Raw genomic sequence first — 17,819 nt, 5'->3', positions numbered from 1 at the left:
GCATATTTTTTGGCTTATTTTTCTCTTTTTTTGTCTTTATTCTCAATTTATATTTGGACACAGCATTATCCTAGCCTACAGACATGATTTACACTCCTTATTTTACTTCAATCTGCTTTCTTATCCATCTGTGGTATGTAAATGATGTGTTTTTTATACTTCTTCCTTCTGTCCATCTCTTCCTTGGGGACCTTGTCTTGCTTATTTTTATCCTTTCTTGTCTTTATTATCGATTTATCTAACACCCCTTAACATTCTAGCTTGCAGTCATTGTTTCTAGATGTCTATTGTAGTGCTGTAGTCTGCTTTGCCTACCCTCTCTAATATGCTTTTTACCTCTGCCAACGAAGTTGGGAGGTTATATTTTCGGTTCGGTCAGTATGTTATTTATTTATTTATTTATTTGTTTGTTCGTGTACAGTGTCCTGTGTACAATTTTGAGGATATCTCAACCAATTTTTCAGGGAAGCTTCGTGTCCATCCAGAATAGAGCCCATTAAATTTTTGATGTCAAAGGTCAAAGGTCAAGGTCAAGGTCGCACAAAACGACAGATTGGCCATAACTTCGGTTCTCGTTATCTTAGAGACTTCAGACTAGGTTCACATTTTTGCTCATGGAAAGACGCACATTGCATGGCCTTGACCTTGAACTTTGACCTTGACCTCGAAAAGTTCGCCCAAGGTCAAAGTTTCCAAAAAAATAGAATTTCATCAAATTCCGAAGCAAATGCTTCCACATGATGCGTGTCCATCCAGAATATAACCCATTAAATTTTTGATGTCAAAGGTCAAAGGTCAAGGTCAAGGTCGCACAAAACGTCAGATTGGCCATAACTTCGGTTCTCGTCATCGTAGAGACTTCAGACTTGGTTCATATTTTAGCTCATTGAAAGACGCACCTTGCATGGCCTTGACCTTGACCTTTGACCTTGACCTCGAAAAGTTCGCCCAAGGTCAAAGTAAAAAAATAGAATTACATCAAATTTCGAAACAAATGCTTCCATATGATGCACCTTGCATGGCCTTGACCTTGACCTTTGATCTTGACCTCGAAAAGTTCGCCCAAGGTCAAAGATTCCAAAAAAATAGAATTTCATCACAGTTCGAAACAAATGTCTCCATATATGATGCATAGGATCACAGTTGATGCCCATCCCAATTTTCAGGACGATCTTTGGCGGAGGTGTGCACTCTCCGAGTGCTATGCATCTAGTTTATATATATTTTTCCTCTTAGTTTATTTTTCTCTTTTTTTGTCTTTATTCTTGATTTATTGAAGACCCATCATTATCCTAGCTTACAGATATGATTTATGCACCTTATTTTACTTCCTTCTGTTTTCTTATTCCTCTGGGGTGTGCAAATGATGTTTTTTTTGTAACTTTTCCTTCTGTCTATCTCTTCCTCGGGCACCTTTTTTGTTTATCTCTTTTTTTTGTCTTTATTTAATTAAGACCCATCATTATCCTAGCTTACCTTCATTGTTTCTAGATGTTTATTGTACTGCAGTTCGCTTTCTTGTCTCTCTTTGAAATGGTTTTGTACGTGTTACCTGAGATAAGCAATGCAGGTGTGTGTGCGCAGGTGTGGGGGTCATTATAAGAAGCATGTAAGACGGCCGTGGCAGCATAACTCATTTTAAGGGACCGTTATTTTATAATTTGAAGCTTTAGTATCCAGCTCCCACACCCCTGTAATGTCAACTACTTGCTAAAATACTTGCGTTACCCCCCCCCCCCACACACACACACAAAACATACTACTGTAACACCAGATTCAATACTTCCTCACCCCTCTCAGCTTTGCATAGTACCTATTTGAATGGAAACACAAACCTTTCACAGTTTGTACACTTCTAGGCTAACCTTTAGCTACCCTTGCGTCCTCCCGTCTGACCCCCTACCCCTTCCTCTTCTTCCTCCTCCAATGAAAGTGAATAAATAACAGGAAAATGCAAGAGCCCACACCTTTAAATCTCTTTGACGTGGATTCTAAGGGATACAAGTTAGGCAGGAGCGAATCATAATGGCACTTGCGAGGCGATCTTTACTACTCACTCACCCAACTATAATACTAAACACCTGTGGTTTAATTCTTGACCTAGAAAACCATGGATGCATCCCGCGGGCACGCTCTGCTCCACTGACAGGTCTCCGCACTGCTTTTTATGCGTGCGCGCGGACAAAGATAAACAAGGGATAACATTCGTATAAGTTTATTTACAACTCGCATACATCTGACATAGTGTAATTTCAACATACACTTAACGATATACATTTCAGACACGTATTAGCTAAAAAAAAAAACCTAACAAATAACAATATATTACATGTTAACAGCTGCGATCAACACAGCTGCACGTAGGTAGTATTTAAATATAAAGGAGACTAAATAATCCCCGATTCAGATCATCAAGACCACGCACACATCTTCAGGGTTATGAGAGGCCTTAATTACGCCCGTATTTTCAGACCCTTTCGGTTTTCACACCAAATATTTGCAAAGGCCACAAAGATTAGTTAGGTTCTTATGGGTGTTTTTCACATTCGATGTGCAGAATCCTTGTCAAACCATCACGAGGCTCAAAAAACTACTCATGGAAATACCCACAATCTCTACAATAGCTTTATCAAATATGGAGGTGTAAGCCCTGAAATGTTTGAGAATATGGACATTAGTCTCTCCCAATGCTACCCTTTTAAAATCTAGATGAGTCTTGACGTGGTCTCTTCACCAACAAACTCGCATTACCAGGGACGGAAGTCAAGTAAACTGCATGAATACCCTGTCACATAGCCACTCAGTCTTAGAATAAATAACTTCGATGTTTGATTCAAGCACATATACTACACATTCATTCTTCAACACTTAACAAAACGATAACGAAAAAATAGTTCACAGCTGCGATCAACGCGTCTGAAAAAATAAATAAATAAATAAATAAATAAAAAATCGAGAAAACTTAAATATGGAGACAAATTACTTTCATTACGTGGACGGACACTTGGACGTATATAATACCACTGAGTATCGACGCTTAACGTACTACTAAAAAATAAAGTAATAATAATAATAATGATAATACAAAGCGCACACCATCTTTCACTTACACGTAAACTCCTCTGCACATTCACTTGAGTTTTTTTTTCTCTCTCGCTCTCTCGACGACTTTGATTTCTTGCAATAAAGGAGTGTTAAGGTGAAGGAGGAGCAGGAGGAAGAGGAAAGGTGAGCAAGAACATGGCAAGAGTCCAAGAAGGTATTGAAGTAGCTATTATGGCATCGGATTCCTTCTGTGTAGTCGTGATAAGAGAGGGGAGGAAAAATGTCGCGTGTTGGAGAAAATTGGCTCAACACTTCTCCTTTTCCGAACTCTACTATTTATTTCTTTGTCCACTTTTATATCCTCAACTTTCTCTTCTTCGTTTTCTTCCTCCAGTTTGTTTACGCGAAGAATTCTTACATTCATCTTATTTACGTTTTCAGTTTCCACTTCGGACGATGGGGACCTCGCCACTTCCTGTTGTTTCTCTTTTCCATTAACATCTTCATCTTTCTCTTTCTCACCCTCCTTTTCAACCTCCTTCTCTTCCTTTCTCATCTCTGGCGTATCCTTATCACTGTCATCACTCGCTTTCACACCTTGCTCTTGTTTTTCCTGATTCTCCTTCACGTTTGGTATTGCAAGTGCGGCATTCTTCTCCTCACCCACCTCCTTTTCACTCTGAGCTGCAAGACCCATTCTCCCTACGGCGCCATCCCCCTCCTTCAACAGGTTTCTCGCTGATCTGGCAGAAACGTCGAGGAGGGCGAGTGAGTTGTAGTCGCCGACTGCCGTTAGCGGGAGCTGGGCGGCGTTCACCCTCCTGTAGCTTATGGCAAGAGGGAGGTTGGCGTCGTAGTTCTGGGGGGAGTCTTCACAGCGGACGTAGTACCACCAGTTGCATTGCAGGATGGACTGGTCGAAGAGCGTCATGTTGGGGCAGAGGAAGCTGGTTTGCGTGTTGCCTACTGCGGCTGGAAGGCACATGTGGAAAACCTGCGAGGGAGAGAAAGAGATTAGGAAGTGGATTAATCAAAGATGCTGATGGTGAAAGTAGTTAGACTTTACGTGAAGCAGTTATTATTTATTTTTTGCCATGTGGAAGACCTGCACGAGGGAGAGAGGGGGAGAGAAATGAGCGGGTATCAAATATGGAAGTGGTAGTGGTGGGGACTGCATAGAGACGGTACAGTGCTTAAAAATAACGTGAGACAGCTTTTTATTTGTGTGTGTGTGGGGGGGGGGGGGGGATGCAATATACAGGACCTGCAGGGGAGAGCGAGAGAAGTGAGCGAGTGTCAAATATGGAAGTGGTGGTGATGGGAACTGAATAAAGAAGGAAGTGTGCTTAGAATTTACGCGAGACAACTTTTTATGGTGGTGGGAGGCGATGTGGAGGACCTGCACGGGGGAGAGAAGGGGAGGAAAATGGAAGCGTTGAAGATTGAGGTGGTGGTGGAGAGTAGTATTTAGGTGTTACGTGAGGTGGTTCGGAAGCAGTGACGATGCATGATGATAGCGAGGAGGAAATGGTAGTGTAGGTATTCCGTAAAAAAAAAAAAGCATGAGAAAGGCATTTGATAGCGGAAATAGAGGCGAACAGAGAAAATTAATGTCCTGAAGGTGTGTTCTAATGGGCTACTTTTTGTTATTTAGGTATCTCGATTTTTTCTCCTAGTTTTCACCTTTCCATTCTTTATTAGTAGAGATATAAATGATACGTAATAATCACAGGCACGTCATAATGGTAGTGTCTTATGGTAGAGTCCTTATGTGAAGAAAAAAAAAACTAGACTAGCTCCCTTGCCTCTTAATCAAATAATCACCAGGTAAGCAATCACCAGGTAAGCAGGTTAAGGCATTTCCGTGTTGCGTGTTTGGAAGATGTGGTTGTGAGAAGCAGGAAGTGTTGGTGTGAGGAGAAGATGACATTGTGAGAAAGGTGTGACGAGAGGTGTGACAAGGATGTGAGAGAGAGCGAAAGGGGGGTGAGGGGGGGTGTTGAGAGATGGATGTTAAGTAATTAGGGAGTGTGGTTGAGAGAGAGAGAGAGAGAGAGAGAGAGAGAGAGAGAGAGAGAGAGAGAGAGAATGACAAGAAAGGAGAGAGAGTGACGCAGCAAGTGAGAGCGGCAGAGGAGGAAGCAAAAAGAGAGAGAGTGAGCAAGGGAGAGAGAGAGAAGGAGAGAGAGGGAGAGCGTTCCACCTCTCCCCCTCTCTTGCAGACGCCGACGAAGTGAGAGTGGAGTTAACTAGGTGAGCAGGCCAGCCGGTGACCGGGGAGGTAGAGCGGTTGATGACTCTACAGGTAAGCTGAGCCCCAGGTATAAAGCCACACAGGTAAACACACAACTACGAGCTATTAGTGATGACCAGGTGAAGGTATGTAGGGAGGGGCAGGCAAAGGTATAGGGAGGGGCAGGTAAAGTTATTCCACTACCTTGAGGCGTGTTCTAATGGGCGACTTTGTGTTATTTATGTTTCTTTGTAAGTTCCTCGATTTCTTGTTTTCCTAGATTTCACCTTTCCGTTCCGTATTAGTGCAGGGAGGGGCAGGTAAAGGTAGGGAGTGGCAGGTAAAGTTATTCCATTACCTTGAGGCGTGTTCTAATGGGCGACTTTGTGTTATTTATGTTTCTTTGTAAGTTCCTCGATTTCTTGTTTTCATAAATTTCACCTTTCCGTTCTTTATTAGTGTAGGGAGGGACAGGTAAAGGTAGGGAGGGGCAGGTAAAGCTATTCCACTACCTTGAGGCGTGGTTTAATGGGCGACTTTGTGTTATTTATGGACCTTTTTTGTGGGTTTCTCGATTTCTTTTTTCCTAGTTTTCACCTTCGAGTCATTCATCAGTGTCGGCCAGGTATGTAGGGTGGCGCAGGTGGACGTGTTTCATTACCCGGAGGCGTGTATTGATGGGTGACTTTGTTATTTTTAGATCACTCGGTTTCTTTTTCTATTATTTGCCGCTTATTCATCACTTTGCTTTCCAGACCTCTCTTTCTCCATCTTAATTCCTTCCTTTTCCTGTAATGGGTGACTTTGTTGTATATTTTAACCTTTTTGTGAGTTCTTCGATCTCTCTCTCTTTTTTTTCTTTTTTTTTCACCAACTGTCGCCAACTCATTCCTATCTTCCACACCTCTCTCTTCCTCTCTCTATCTTTTAATTATATCCTTTCCTTCTAATGGCTTTCATCTATGGTGCTATTTAACTTTTTTGTAGGGTTTTTCAATGTTTGTCTACTCTCTCTCTCTCTCTAAGCGTGAACAAAGACTCATTTTAATCCTACACTTTGTCACGATCTCTCTCTGTCCACTTAAGCACCCATTTCCTACGTCTTTTTATCATATTTCTTTTTTTCTCTCCCCATTATTGTGGCTGTCTCAACTTTCCACATTTTTATTATCTTTTCATTCCTTCCTTTCATTCTGTTTTTATCGCTCTGTCGTAATCATTATCTCCTTTACATTCCATTTTCTTTCTTTTCTTTTCATATTTTCTCTATCCACTTCCCATATTTTTTCTCTTTCTTTCCTTCCTTTTATTCTGTTTTTATCGCTCTGTCGTAGTCACTATTTGCTTTTCATCCCATTTTTTTTTCATATTTTCTCTATCCACTTTCCATTCCCTTTTCTCTTTTCTTTCTTTCCTTTCTTTCTCTCTTTATCGCTCTGTCGTAGTCACTGTCTGCTTTTCATCCCCTTTTCTATATTTTCTTTGCATATTTTCTCTCCACTTTTCTCTTTTCTTTCCTTCCTTTCTTTCTATCTTTATTCCTCTGTCGTAGTCATTCTATTACTTTCTAAATCCTTTTCTATGTTTTCTTTTCTTAATTTTCTTCTCTCTCTGTTTTTGCCTTTTTTTCTCTCTTTACTTTCTACCTTTTTGTTTCATTCCCTTTCTCTTCTCTTTATATATCTCTCTGCATCCGTTTTCCAAGTCTTTTATTAATTTTTCTTCTATTCCAATTCTCCCTCTCCTTCGATGGCTCTTTTAATTAATCCGTTTTCCAGGTCTTTTTTTAAATTTTTTCGCTCGTTCAAATTCTTCTTCTCTTTCCATGGCTGTCTTAATCCATTTTCCAGGTCTTTTTTTATATTTTTTTCGTTCGTTCAAATTCTTCCTCTCTTTCGATGGCTCTGTTAATTAATCCGCTTTCCAGGTCTTTTTTTTATATTTTCTTTCATTCCGATTCATCCTCTCTTTTCATGCCTGTCTTGATTCGTTTTACAGGCCTTTCTTTTTTTTTTCATTCCATGTCTTCCTATCTTTCCGTGCCTGTCTTATCCGTTTTCCAGGCCTTTCTCTATCTTTCCTTCCATTCCCTTCTTCCTCTCTCTATCTCCATCTCGCTGTCTTCATCCACGCTCCGAGAAACACGGCAATTATTTCCTATTGACTTTCTATCCTCTCTTTCCATGCCTATCTTCATCCGTTTTCCAGGCCTTTCTCTATCTTTCCTTCCATTCCCTTCTTCCTCTCTCTATCTCCATCTCGCTGTCTTCATCCACGCTCCGAGAAACACGGCAATTTTTTCCTATCTACTTTCTACGTTTTTTATTTTATTTTTTCCTTTCTTTTCCTCATCTCTTCACGTGTTTGTCTGCTTCCGTTTCCCAGTTCCTTTTAGACCTTTTCTTTCACTTCCTTCTTCCTCCCTTTATCTCCATGTATACCTGTTTTTATTCATCTTCCAGGTAGGTCTCTTTCTATCTCTTTTTTTATTCCAATTCTTCCTCTCATTATGCATATTTGTCTTCATTCGTTTCACAGTTTTCTTTTTCTTTTATTTTTTTAACTCCAATTATTCTTTGTCTCCATTTTGCTGCCTTCATCCGCTTTCCAAATAATTTTCTATCTCTCATTCCATTCTCTTCCTCGTCTCTTTCTGTGTCTGTCTTCATTTGTTTTTCAGGTATTTTTTATATCTTTTTCATTCCATTCTCTTCCTCGTCTCTTTCTGTGTCTGTCTTCATTTGTTTTTCAGGTATTTTTCTATATCTTTTTCATTCCTTTTTTCTCTCTCTATCTCCATGTCGCTATTTTTATCCACGCTTCGATAAACACTACATTTTTTTCTACTTACTTATTACTTTCTTTTATCTTTTCTGTCATTCCTTTCTTTATCTCTTCATATATCTCTCTGTATCCGTTTTCCAGGTCTTGTTCTGTCTCTTTCATTCCCTTCTTCTCTTTATATGTGTGTCTGTATCCGTTTTCCAGGTCTTGTACTATTTCTTTCATTCCCTTCTTCTCTTTATATGTGTGTCTGTATCCGTTTTCCAGGTCTTGTTCTATTTCTTTCATTCCCTTCTTCCCTTTATATGTGTGTCTGTATCCGTTTTCCAGGTCTTGTACTATTTCTTTCATTCCCTTCTTCATCTTTTTATATGTCTGTCTGCATCCGTTTTCCAGGTTCTTTAATACATTTTCTTTCACTCCTTTTTTTCAGTCTCTATCTCCATGTTGCTCTTTTTTATCCACGCTTCGATAAACACTACTATTTTCCTCTCCATCTCTTTTCTTTTTCTTCCCACTCTCTTTTCCCCGCACAGACTCCACCCAGGCCAAGGTGTATGTATTCCAAGCGCCTCCTTAGCTGTCTTCCTCTTCCTCCTTTTTAGTTGCTTTCCTCTTCCTCCTCTCCCATCTTTGCTCAGCTTCCGTCTTCTCCTCTTCCTCTGCAAACTTTCTCCCTGTCTGCGTCTCTCTCTTTTTTTTTCTCTCCTTCACTTGACCTCCCAGCACCTCACACTCCCTGCTACGTCATCTCTCTCTCTCTCTCTCTCTCTCTCTCTCTCTCTCTCTCTCTCTCTCTGTCTCTGTCTGTCTGTCTGTCTGTCTGTCTGTCTCTCTCTCTCTCGTTACGTCACCAATAGCCATTATCTTTCCTCAACCCCCTTCCTCTTCCTCCTTTCCCTCCCTCCCTCCTTCCCTTCCTCCTTATCCTTACTTTCTCTCCCATCTATCAAGGACTGAAAACCCTAAACCTTACCTTTTAACTCCTCTCCTTACATTCCAATCCCTTCTCTCCTCTACCTGAATCCCCGTCATTTTCTCCTCCCACCGCCAATATCTTCTACTTTCTCTTCTCCCTCCTATCTCGGGTTATTCCCTGGTTATTTTATTTTCTCCTCTGCATGTTTCTCTTTTCTCCTCTCTGAACGTTCTCGTCATTCCTCCTTCTTCCTTTTCCTATCATTCTTTCATCTAGTTTCTCTTTGTCGTTTCTTCTCTTCCTTTCCTTCCGTTCATAGATGATTTTCACCTTCACGTATTTATTTTTCCTAGCTGTATTCTATTCTTCTCCTCTCTCATCTCCTCATTCCTTTATTCATTTCTCTTCTCCTCCATTCCTTCACTATCTCCTTTCTCTCTACAATCTCTTCCTTTCCTTTTCCTACCGTTCCTTGATTATTTGCACCCTTCCTCATTTATATTCCTTCGCATTCTTCTCTTCTCTCCTCTCCTCATTCCTTTATTCACTTCTCTTCTCCTCCATTCCTTCACTATCTCCTTTCTTTTTACAATCTCTTCCTTTCCTTTCCTTTTGCTACCGTTCCTTGATTATTTGCACCCTTCCTCATTTATATTCCTTCGCATTCTTCTCTTCTCTTCAAGTTTCCATCATTCCTCCAGTGAGTTCATCCTTCCCCTTCCCTTTCCATTCCATTCCTTCGCCATTTACTTTCTCTCCACCTCCTCTTCCTTTATCTAACTATACCATTCCTCGATTATTTTCTCTTGTATGGCTCTCTCCTCTCCTCTGAACGTTCCTATCATTCCTCAAGTGACTTATATTTCCATTTTTCATTCACCCCTTCTTCCTTTATCTCCTCCCTTTCCTTATCTTCTCTCCGTTCACATCATTCCTCCAGTTATTTGTTTCTCGCAGCATTCCTTCACGTTCTCCTTGTTATCTCTCTTTCTCTCTATCGTCTTTCCCTCCCTCACTCACCTTGCACCCCAGCTGAGTGTCCGCGTACAGCCCCGGCAGGTAGCGTTGCTCCTCGCAGAAGAACTTGGTGCGAGGGACTTCCACGGTGGGGGGCGTGCGCTGCAGGGGCTCAGTGGGTTTGTAGCCGGGGGGATAGTACTCCTGCGGCGCCTCCCTCACCACGAACATCTTGGCGGCAAAGGAGGGGACGTGGTCTGTGTCTGCCGGGGTGTTTGGGGCCACCTGCGGAGACAAAGGGCCATATTATTAACCCATTGACTGCGGATTTCCTACCAGAAGACATCACCAAGCTACAGGAATGGAACAAAAAGTGGCTGCTACAATTCAATGAAGAAAAATGTAGTCTTGCACCTTGGGAGGGGATATCCAGCATACCAATACCACATGGGAAACACTCCACTATCCACCACAGAGGCAGAGAAAGACCTGGGAGTGTAAGTTACCAGGCTACCAGTGAAGGGATATCCAGCACACCAATACCACATGGGATACACTCCACTATCCACCACAGAGGCAGAGAAAGACCTGGGAGTGTAAGTTACCAGGCTACCAGTGAAGGGATATCCAGCACACCAATACCACATGGGAAACACTCCACTATCCACCACAGAGGCAGAGAAAGACCTGGGAGTGTAAGTTACCAGGCTACCAGTGAAGGGATATCCAGCACACCAATACCACATGGGAAACACTCCACTATCCACCACAGAGGCAGAGAAAGACCTGGGAGTGTAAGTTACCAGGCTACCAGTGAAGGGATATCCAGCACACCAATACCACATGGGAAACACTCCACTATCCACCACAGAGGCAGAGAAAGACCTGGGAGTGTAAGTTACCAGGCTACCAGTGAAGGGATATCCACCACACCAATACCACATGGGAAACACTCCACTATCCACCACAGAGGCAGAGAAAGACCTGGGAGTGTAAGTTACCAGGCTACCAGTGAAGGGATATCCAGCATACCAATACCACATGGGAAACACTCCACTATCCACCACAGAGGCAGAGAAAGACCTGGGAGTGTAAGTTACCAGGCTACCAGTGAAGGGATATCCAGCACACCAATACCACATGGGAAACACTCCACTATCCACCACAGAGGCAGAGAAAGACCTGGGAGTGTAAGTTACCAGGCTACCAGTGAAGGGATATCCACCACACCAGTACCACATGGGAAACACTCCACTATCCACCACAGAGGCAGAGAAAGACCTGGGAGTGTAAGTTACCAGGCTACCAGTGAAGGGATATCCACCACACCAGTACCACATGGGAAACACTCCACTATCTACCACAGAGGCAGAGAAAGACCTGGGAGTGTAAGTTACCAGGCTACCAGTGAAGGGATATCCAGCACACCAATACCACATGGGAAACACTCCACTATCCACCACAGAGGCAGAGAAAGACCTGGGAGTGTAAGTTACCAGGCTACCAGTGAAGGGATATCCACCACACCAGTACCACATGGGAAACACTCCACTATCCACCACAGAGGCAGAGAAAGACCTGGGAGTGTAAGTTACCAGGCTGCCAGTGAAGGCCAAATTCGTGACAATCGCAGCGGACGGGTTAAACATTTTGTCGTCCATACACGTTTGCTCTTCACGTTTTTAAGATGGTAACAAGTGGACGACGGCGCTCCTGGTATCGTGTATTGATGTGAAGTGGTCCGTTTTATGCTCATATCTAATTCTTTACCTGAGCACACACAGTTAATTAACAAGGCTTCGTATTATTGTGGGTCCTTTCCAGGGGTAGTTTTTTTACCCTGGAGGGAGTGTGACAAGACTTCTGTACCATGAACTAGAAAACACTCATGAGAGCGGGCCATATTATTAAACATTTCGTCCCCCGAGCACACACAGTCAACAAGGCATTTCGTAATGTTGTCGGTCTTTCCAGGGGTAGTTTTTTTACCATGGAGCAGCGTTGCCAGATTATCGTATTCACCACAACGAATTTATCATTTTTTAAGCCTCAAACTTTCGTACCTACACAAATAACGACAGAAAATCATCAAAGTTAGCCTTAAAACTGTTATTTATTAAGGTTTGTGTTTTTTGCTATAGTTATCGGTCAGTAACTACGAAAATGCAATGCGATGAGTACGATAATTTGGCAACGCTGCCCTGGAGGGAGTGTGACAAGACTTCTGTACCATGAACTAGAAAACACTCTTGAGAACGGATTTTACCTCTTTTCTGGCCTTTAGAAATATAGATATAAGGTCGTATTAGTAAACATTTCGGCCCCCAAGTAAGCATATTTGACAAGGCTTTCGTCATAGGGGTTTGGGGGCGTTTCCAGGGATAGTTTTATGACTCTGGTGGTAGTTTGACCCTTCGCTACCATGAACCTAAAAATTAACACTCAAGAAAACCTGATTAATTTCTTTCTCGGTCTTTGGAGATAGCTGATGTGCGATGCGGAAGTGTCTGAGAATACCGACAATACTCTGTTCAAACTAATTGCGCTAATAGGCCCCGCCCCTTGTCCCTCCCCCCACTCAGTGAGCGTTTGTGACTTCCGGAGTGTTGACTGCAACTTGAGGGAGATAAGGGAATTAGAAGGTATACTCTGTTCAAACTAACTGAGCAAATAGGCCCCGCTCCTCCTTCCTTCCCCCATCCAGTGAGCATATGTAATTGCTTGAGTGTGGACTCCAGCTTAAGGGAGACAAAAAAAAAAAAAAAAAAAAGAAGGTATGCTCTGTTCAAATTGACTTCGCAGACAAGCCCCTCTCCTTCTCTTTTTCCTATTCAGTGTTTGTGTTTGCTTGAGTGTTGACCGCAGCTTGAGAGAGAAAAACAGCATACTCTGTTCAAATTGACTTCGCAGACAAGCTCCTCTCCTTCTATTTTCCCCATTCAGTGTTTGTGTTTTTTTGAGTGTTGACCGCAGCTTGAGAGAAAAAAAAACATTATAAGGTATACTCTGTTCAAATTGACTACACAAACAAGCCCTTCCCTTTCTTTCCTCCCACTTACGAGAGCCATTCTTCTTACAACAAGGGTACCAACTCAAGGGCAACAAGAACAGAAAACAGAAGAAATCCACTAAGCGCTGTGCAACGAGAGTGAGATGAAGACACTAGAAGCTATACTCTGTTCAAGTTGACTTCGCAAATAAACCTCCCCACCACCCCCATTAATTGTTTGTCATTGTGCCTGCCTGGAGTGTTGCATGCTACCTGGAGGAGGCGAAGACGTAGAAGGCAAGGCATACTCTTTAAGTGACTTCGCAAATAGGTTCCTTCTCCTTCCTCCGTTGAGTATATCATTGGCCAATCTGCAAGCGAGGAATTCACCCTCTCCAACTTAGGCTGCACATGATTGGTGGACACTGGGAAAATCTGAATCTTACTGGTGTTTGGTGATTTGGCGTAAGTCCGGTTTACTTTCGATGTGAGTCTGAACGGAGTGTATGTTTTGCCGTGCTTGTGTTGTGACGCTGGCGGTGGTGTGATTGTTACCAACACCTCAAAGTATCCAATCTTCTCTCCCTCCTGAATCAGTGTTATCAACTCTCCCAGGTATGCTATAAGTGTGACCAGAGCCATAGAATAGGAGAGTTCGGCCAATATGATCACAAGCGTCAAGTTGCTACCAAAAGAGCCTCGTGAAACTCAAATTGCTGCTCATACAATAGTTCATTTTTGTGCTCTAGGTATCGTCAGGATCCCGGAGAAGTAACTAGAGCACAACAACAACAACAACAACAAACCACTACTGTATCAGCATCAATTTAAATTTCGCGCCGTTCCTTTGGTAACAACATGGCGGCTGTAAAGACGACCAAACCTTTCTATTCCACGGCTCTGAGTGCAACAGTATCAGCACCTCACCTTTAGTACATCCCCAATGGCAGACCCGACCGTTGGCAGCGGATGTCCACTTGAAGACGACGGCGGCAAAGGCGGTGGCGGCTGCGGGAAGGACGGTATGGGGGCGTAGGGGTTCAAGGGGTCAAACTGGAAGGGGTCAAAGCCGTAGGGGTTGAAGCCGTTGGGATTGAAGTTGTTGGGAGAATTGAAGCTATTGGGGTTAAATCTGTTGGAAGGGGAGTTGAAGGAGTTTGACCCGAAAGACTGAGGACCATTGAAGCGGAGGTGGTTGTCAGATTGTTCTTGTATGACCCTGAAGTGTGAGTTTCGGGAGTCAGCGCGCGAAGAGCCTCCGGAAAACCAAGAGCCCTCACCGAACGGCCACGGCAGCCACGAGAACAGGCGGCTGAAGAATGACGAAGACGACGATGAGGATGGTTGTCTTCCCGGAGCCCCAGATCGTCTCCTTGAGGGCCACCACGACCATGACCTTCCCCCCGGTGACGATGACCCGCTCTTCTGTGACCTGGTGTACTGGGGACCAATGGCGGGGCTTCTTGCATTGGACGAGGACCCAATCACAGCGCCTCTCTCAGTGGATGAAGGGACGAAGCGACCGTCTGTTGTTGGCATCGGTGGACCAATGGAAGCGCTTCTTTCAGATGATGGATGACCAATGGATGATGACCGTTCTTGTGAGGTCTGGCCTGAGGGTGGCGGAAGGAGGCTCAGGGAAGGACGCAACCGTGACCTGGAAACAAAAGGTGCTGATTACCTCGCCTCAAGAAGTCTGGAGTGCAAGAGATTCGTTTTTAGACCGGAGTGAAAGTGCCGTGAAATTACAAGAACAAGAGGAAAATTATACGCTGAGAAATGCTTTAAATGTACCCTGCTATTAAGGTACAGACGCTCAGGAAATTGCTCTTTTTTTGTTTCATTGTTACAGTGCAAAAATCTCATGGAACGGTGAGTGGACCCCAAGTGAAAGAAAAATGAATATAATCTCAGAAAATAAAACAAAAATGACTGATTCTTGAGGCAAAGTCGTTTACAAATCCACCCTTTTTAACCAACACTATATTTTAAAGTCCTAAAAGAAAACGGGAAGTGGGTGACAAGCATCCAGCAAATGTAAACAAATGACGCAATGCAAGATGGCCGACTCACCCTCCTCCTCCTCCTCCTTCCCCTTCTTCTCCGGCCGAACTCCTGGCGGTGCTGTCCTGTGGGAGGAAGAGAAAGGTAAATGTAGGTGAGGCGGCAGGCGTGGGGAGGACGAAGGGAGGGAGGAGCATGGAAATAGTTGGCGGTGTAGGATATTTTCTCTTTGCCTACTTACCTCCTGCCCGCCACGCCTCTCTCTCTCTCTCTCTCTCTCTCTCTCTCTCTCTCTCTCTCTGAAGGTGAAAAATGAATGGTATGACTACGCCTCTTTTTTTTGTTTTTGTTTCTGTTCAGTTTCTCATGACAACTGTATTCAACTCTCTCTCTCTCTCTCTCTCTCTCTCTCTCTCTCTCTCTCTGAACGTGTAAGTGGAATGTCAGGACCGTAACGCCTCTCTCTTTTATGTTGTTCAAGTTGAGATTCTTACAACAGTCTCTCTCTCTCTCTCTCTCTCCCTGTCCTACCTTTCTCCTGTAGTAGTTTTGTCCGCCCTTTGTGTTCTTTATAGAAAACGGGAATCCAGCTTCGTCACCGAGGCCGAAACCTGAGCAGGAAATGCAGGAATTAAAAATGCGATACCACAAAAAAAGACACAAGATGAATAGACGTTGAAAAGTGAGAAAATCGTATTACAAAGAAAATAAGGCACAACAAATTAAAATAGAACATTGCTAAACTAAAACGAATCAGTAAAAATTTAAATCGCTAAGAAGAATCAAAATATAGTAATGGTTAAGAGGTATATTATATTGAAAAATCAGGAAATCTAATTGAAAAGAAAATAATTGATAACTTGAATGAAAATATAACACAGGCAAAAACTCTAAAATGAAAAAGAAAATAATAGAAATCTAAATCCACAAGAAGAATCAGAATATAAGAATGGTTAAAAGGTAGAGAATATTGAAAAGTGAGGAAATCTAATTAAAAAGAAAATAATCAACAGTTCGAATTAAAATAAAGCATTGACAAAAAAAAATGTAGAAACGTAAATTACCAAGAAGAATCAGAATAAAATAATGAACAGAAGATTGATAATAGTGAAAAGTGAGGAAATAGTCGGCACTTTGAACGAAATTAAAACACTGCCAAAGAAAAAAAAAATAGAATAATATGATCCAGTGGAAACCTAAACTGTTAAGAGGAAACCGGATATAATTATGATAAGAAGCTAGATAGAAGATTTAACATGAAACTACATTATGAGAAGACAACGAAATAGCCTGTGAATTTTAATAGAATGAATGCATGTGATGTTATAGTGCGTAAAAGAGCTTAGTGAAATATAACAGGAAAAATGATAGATAACCGTGAGAGAGAGAGAGAGAGAGAGAGAGAGAGAGAGAGAGAGAGAGAGAGAGAGAGAGGATTGCAAGTGGAGCACATACTTTCTCTTCACCTACGTCCGCCACCCGGTTATCTCTCTCTCTCTCTCTCTCTCTCTCTCTCTCTCTCTCTCTCTCTCTCTCTCTCTCTCTCTCTCTCGCTGTAGGGTAATAACACCTCGTAACGCCCTTAAGTGCCGGAAAGTGTAGCAAAGGGTGCCAAGCAGAGAGAGAAAGAGAAAGCAAAATAACAGGAAATGACAAGAAAAAATAACGAGGAAACGGACGACATAAAGAAAAGAAAAAAAGAAAAGTAAGAAAATAATTGGAGATAGTGGACAGGAAATAGTAGGAGAAAAGACCACTACTACTACTACTACTACTACTACTGTATGTGTGTGTGTGTGTGTGTGTGTGTGTGTGTGTGTGTTTGTGTGTGTGTGTGTGTTTGTGTGTGTGTGTGTGTTTGTGTGTGTGTGTGTGTGTGTGTGTGTGTGTGTGTGTATGATGATGTTGCAATAACCTTGACCGCCATTACGTGTACAGCAAGGAGGAGGAGGAGGAGGAGGAACAGGAAGAAGAAGAAAAGGAGGAGGAGGAGAAGGAGAAGGAGATGGAAGAGGAGGAGAAGGAGGAGGAGGAGGAGGAGGAGAAGGAGGAACAAGACGAAGAGGAATAAGAGGAGGAGGAGGAGGAGGAGGAAAAGGAAAAAGAGAAGGAAGAGGAGGAGGAGGAGGAGGAGACGATGAAGCTAAAGAGGATAAAGAGAAAGGTAGGCGATCAAGAACAACAACAAAAAAAAACAAGAAGAGAAATGACAATGATGAAGAGAAACAGGTAGATAGAAGATTAGGGAACAGCAACATAGAATAATTATAAGGAAACTAATAAAGGAGAGAATACAAAAGAAAAAAAATCATACACTTGTAGAAATGAAAAAAAATACGACAGTTCCTGTAAACACAACAAACAATAAGAAAATATGAAAAAAATAAAGAGAGAGAGAGAGAGAGAGAATGATGTTTACTTTTAGCAACTCATGACCTACGCCTACCTTAAGTAAATCTTTATACAGGAGGAGGAGGAGGAGGAGTAGGAGTAGGAGGAGGAGTAGGAGGAGGAGGAGAAGAGGAGGAGGAGGAGGAGGAGGAGGAGGAGTAGGAGGAGGAGGAGTAGGTGTAGGAGGAGGAGTAGGTGTAGGAGGAGGAGTAGGAGGAGGAGTAGGAGTAGGAGGAGGAGGCCTATTCATTCCTGGTTGGCCAAAAAACTCGCTTCTCATTCTATAAACCTGCTGTGGATTTTGAGGAAGAATAGATGATAGAAAAATAAATATTGTGGATTTTGAGGAACAATGGATGATAGCAAAAAAAATAAGGAGGAGGAGGAGGAGGAGGAGATAAAAGAGGAACAAGAACATGAAGGGTGTGTTTGTTTTCATTGTTAGTGATATTGATGATGATGATGATGTTACTCTTATTTTTGTTGTTGCCAGTTTC

At 42.5% G+C, this 17,819-nt stretch overlaps 2 protein-coding genes across 5 annotated transcripts in view; both read right to left on the bottom strand.

The window, feature by feature from the left end:
• Positions 1-2,199: 2,199 nt before the first annotated feature.
• Positions 2,200-17,819, bottom strand: part of LOC126996015 (uncharacterized) — a 58,838-nt gene continuing 43,218 nt past the window's right edge. For both annotated transcript variants that reach the window (XM_050856003.1, XM_050856004.1), the window contains 5 exons: positions 15,463-15,542; positions 15,001-15,056; positions 13,855-14,584; positions 10,002-10,223; positions 2,200-4,039 (listed from right to left, as the gene is read on the bottom strand). In XM_050856003.1, the coding sequence (XP_050711960.1) occupies positions 3,275-4,039; positions 10,002-10,223; positions 13,855-14,584; positions 15,001-15,056; positions 15,463-15,542 (1,853 nt within the window). In that variant the 3' untranslated portion in view covers positions 2,200-3,274. The remainder of the gene's footprint in view (positions 4,040-10,001; positions 10,224-13,854; positions 14,585-15,000; positions 15,057-15,462; positions 15,543-17,819) is intronic.
• LOC126996016 (uncharacterized) lies at positions 10,237-11,791 on the bottom strand. Of its 3 annotated transcripts, XM_050856007.1 has the most exons (3): positions 11,319-11,791; positions 11,022-11,219; positions 10,237-10,823 (listed from the first exon to the last, which is right to left on the bottom strand). In XM_050856007.1, the coding sequence occupies exons 1-3, from the start codon at positions 11,597-11,599 to the stop codon at positions 10,319-10,321; spliced, it is 984 nt and encodes a 327-aa protein (XP_050711964.1). In that variant the 5' UTR covers positions 11,600-11,791; the 3' UTR covers positions 10,237-10,318. The 3 variants fall into 3 exon arrangements, with proteins under 3 accessions (XP_050711964.1, XP_050711962.1, XP_050711963.1); XM_050856005.1 differs by having other exon boundaries at positions 10,237-11,219; XM_050856006.1 differs by having other exon boundaries at positions 10,237-11,120.

The sequence above is a fragment of the Eriocheir sinensis genome, chromosome 9, assembly GCF_024679095.1.
Source record: "Eriocheir sinensis breed Jianghai 21 chromosome 9, ASM2467909v1, whole genome shotgun sequence".
Taxonomy (NCBI): domain Eukaryota; kingdom Metazoa; phylum Arthropoda; class Malacostraca; order Decapoda; family Varunidae; genus Eriocheir; species Eriocheir sinensis.
The sequence above is the reverse complement of the archived record's forward strand: the minus strand, read 5'-3'. Positions and strand labels throughout refer to the sequence as shown.

Bases quoted from the DNA above. Each gene is read 5' to 3' on its own strand.
- LOC126996016 (XM_050856005.1), bottom strand. From the start codon at position 11,599: ATGGACGACAAAATGTTTAACCCGTCCGCTGCGATTGTCACGAATTTG. The intron at 11,220-11,318 runs GTCTTTCTCTGC...TTACACTCCCAG, and splicing joins CTGGTAACTTACACTCCCAG to GTCTTTCTCTGCCTCTGTGG.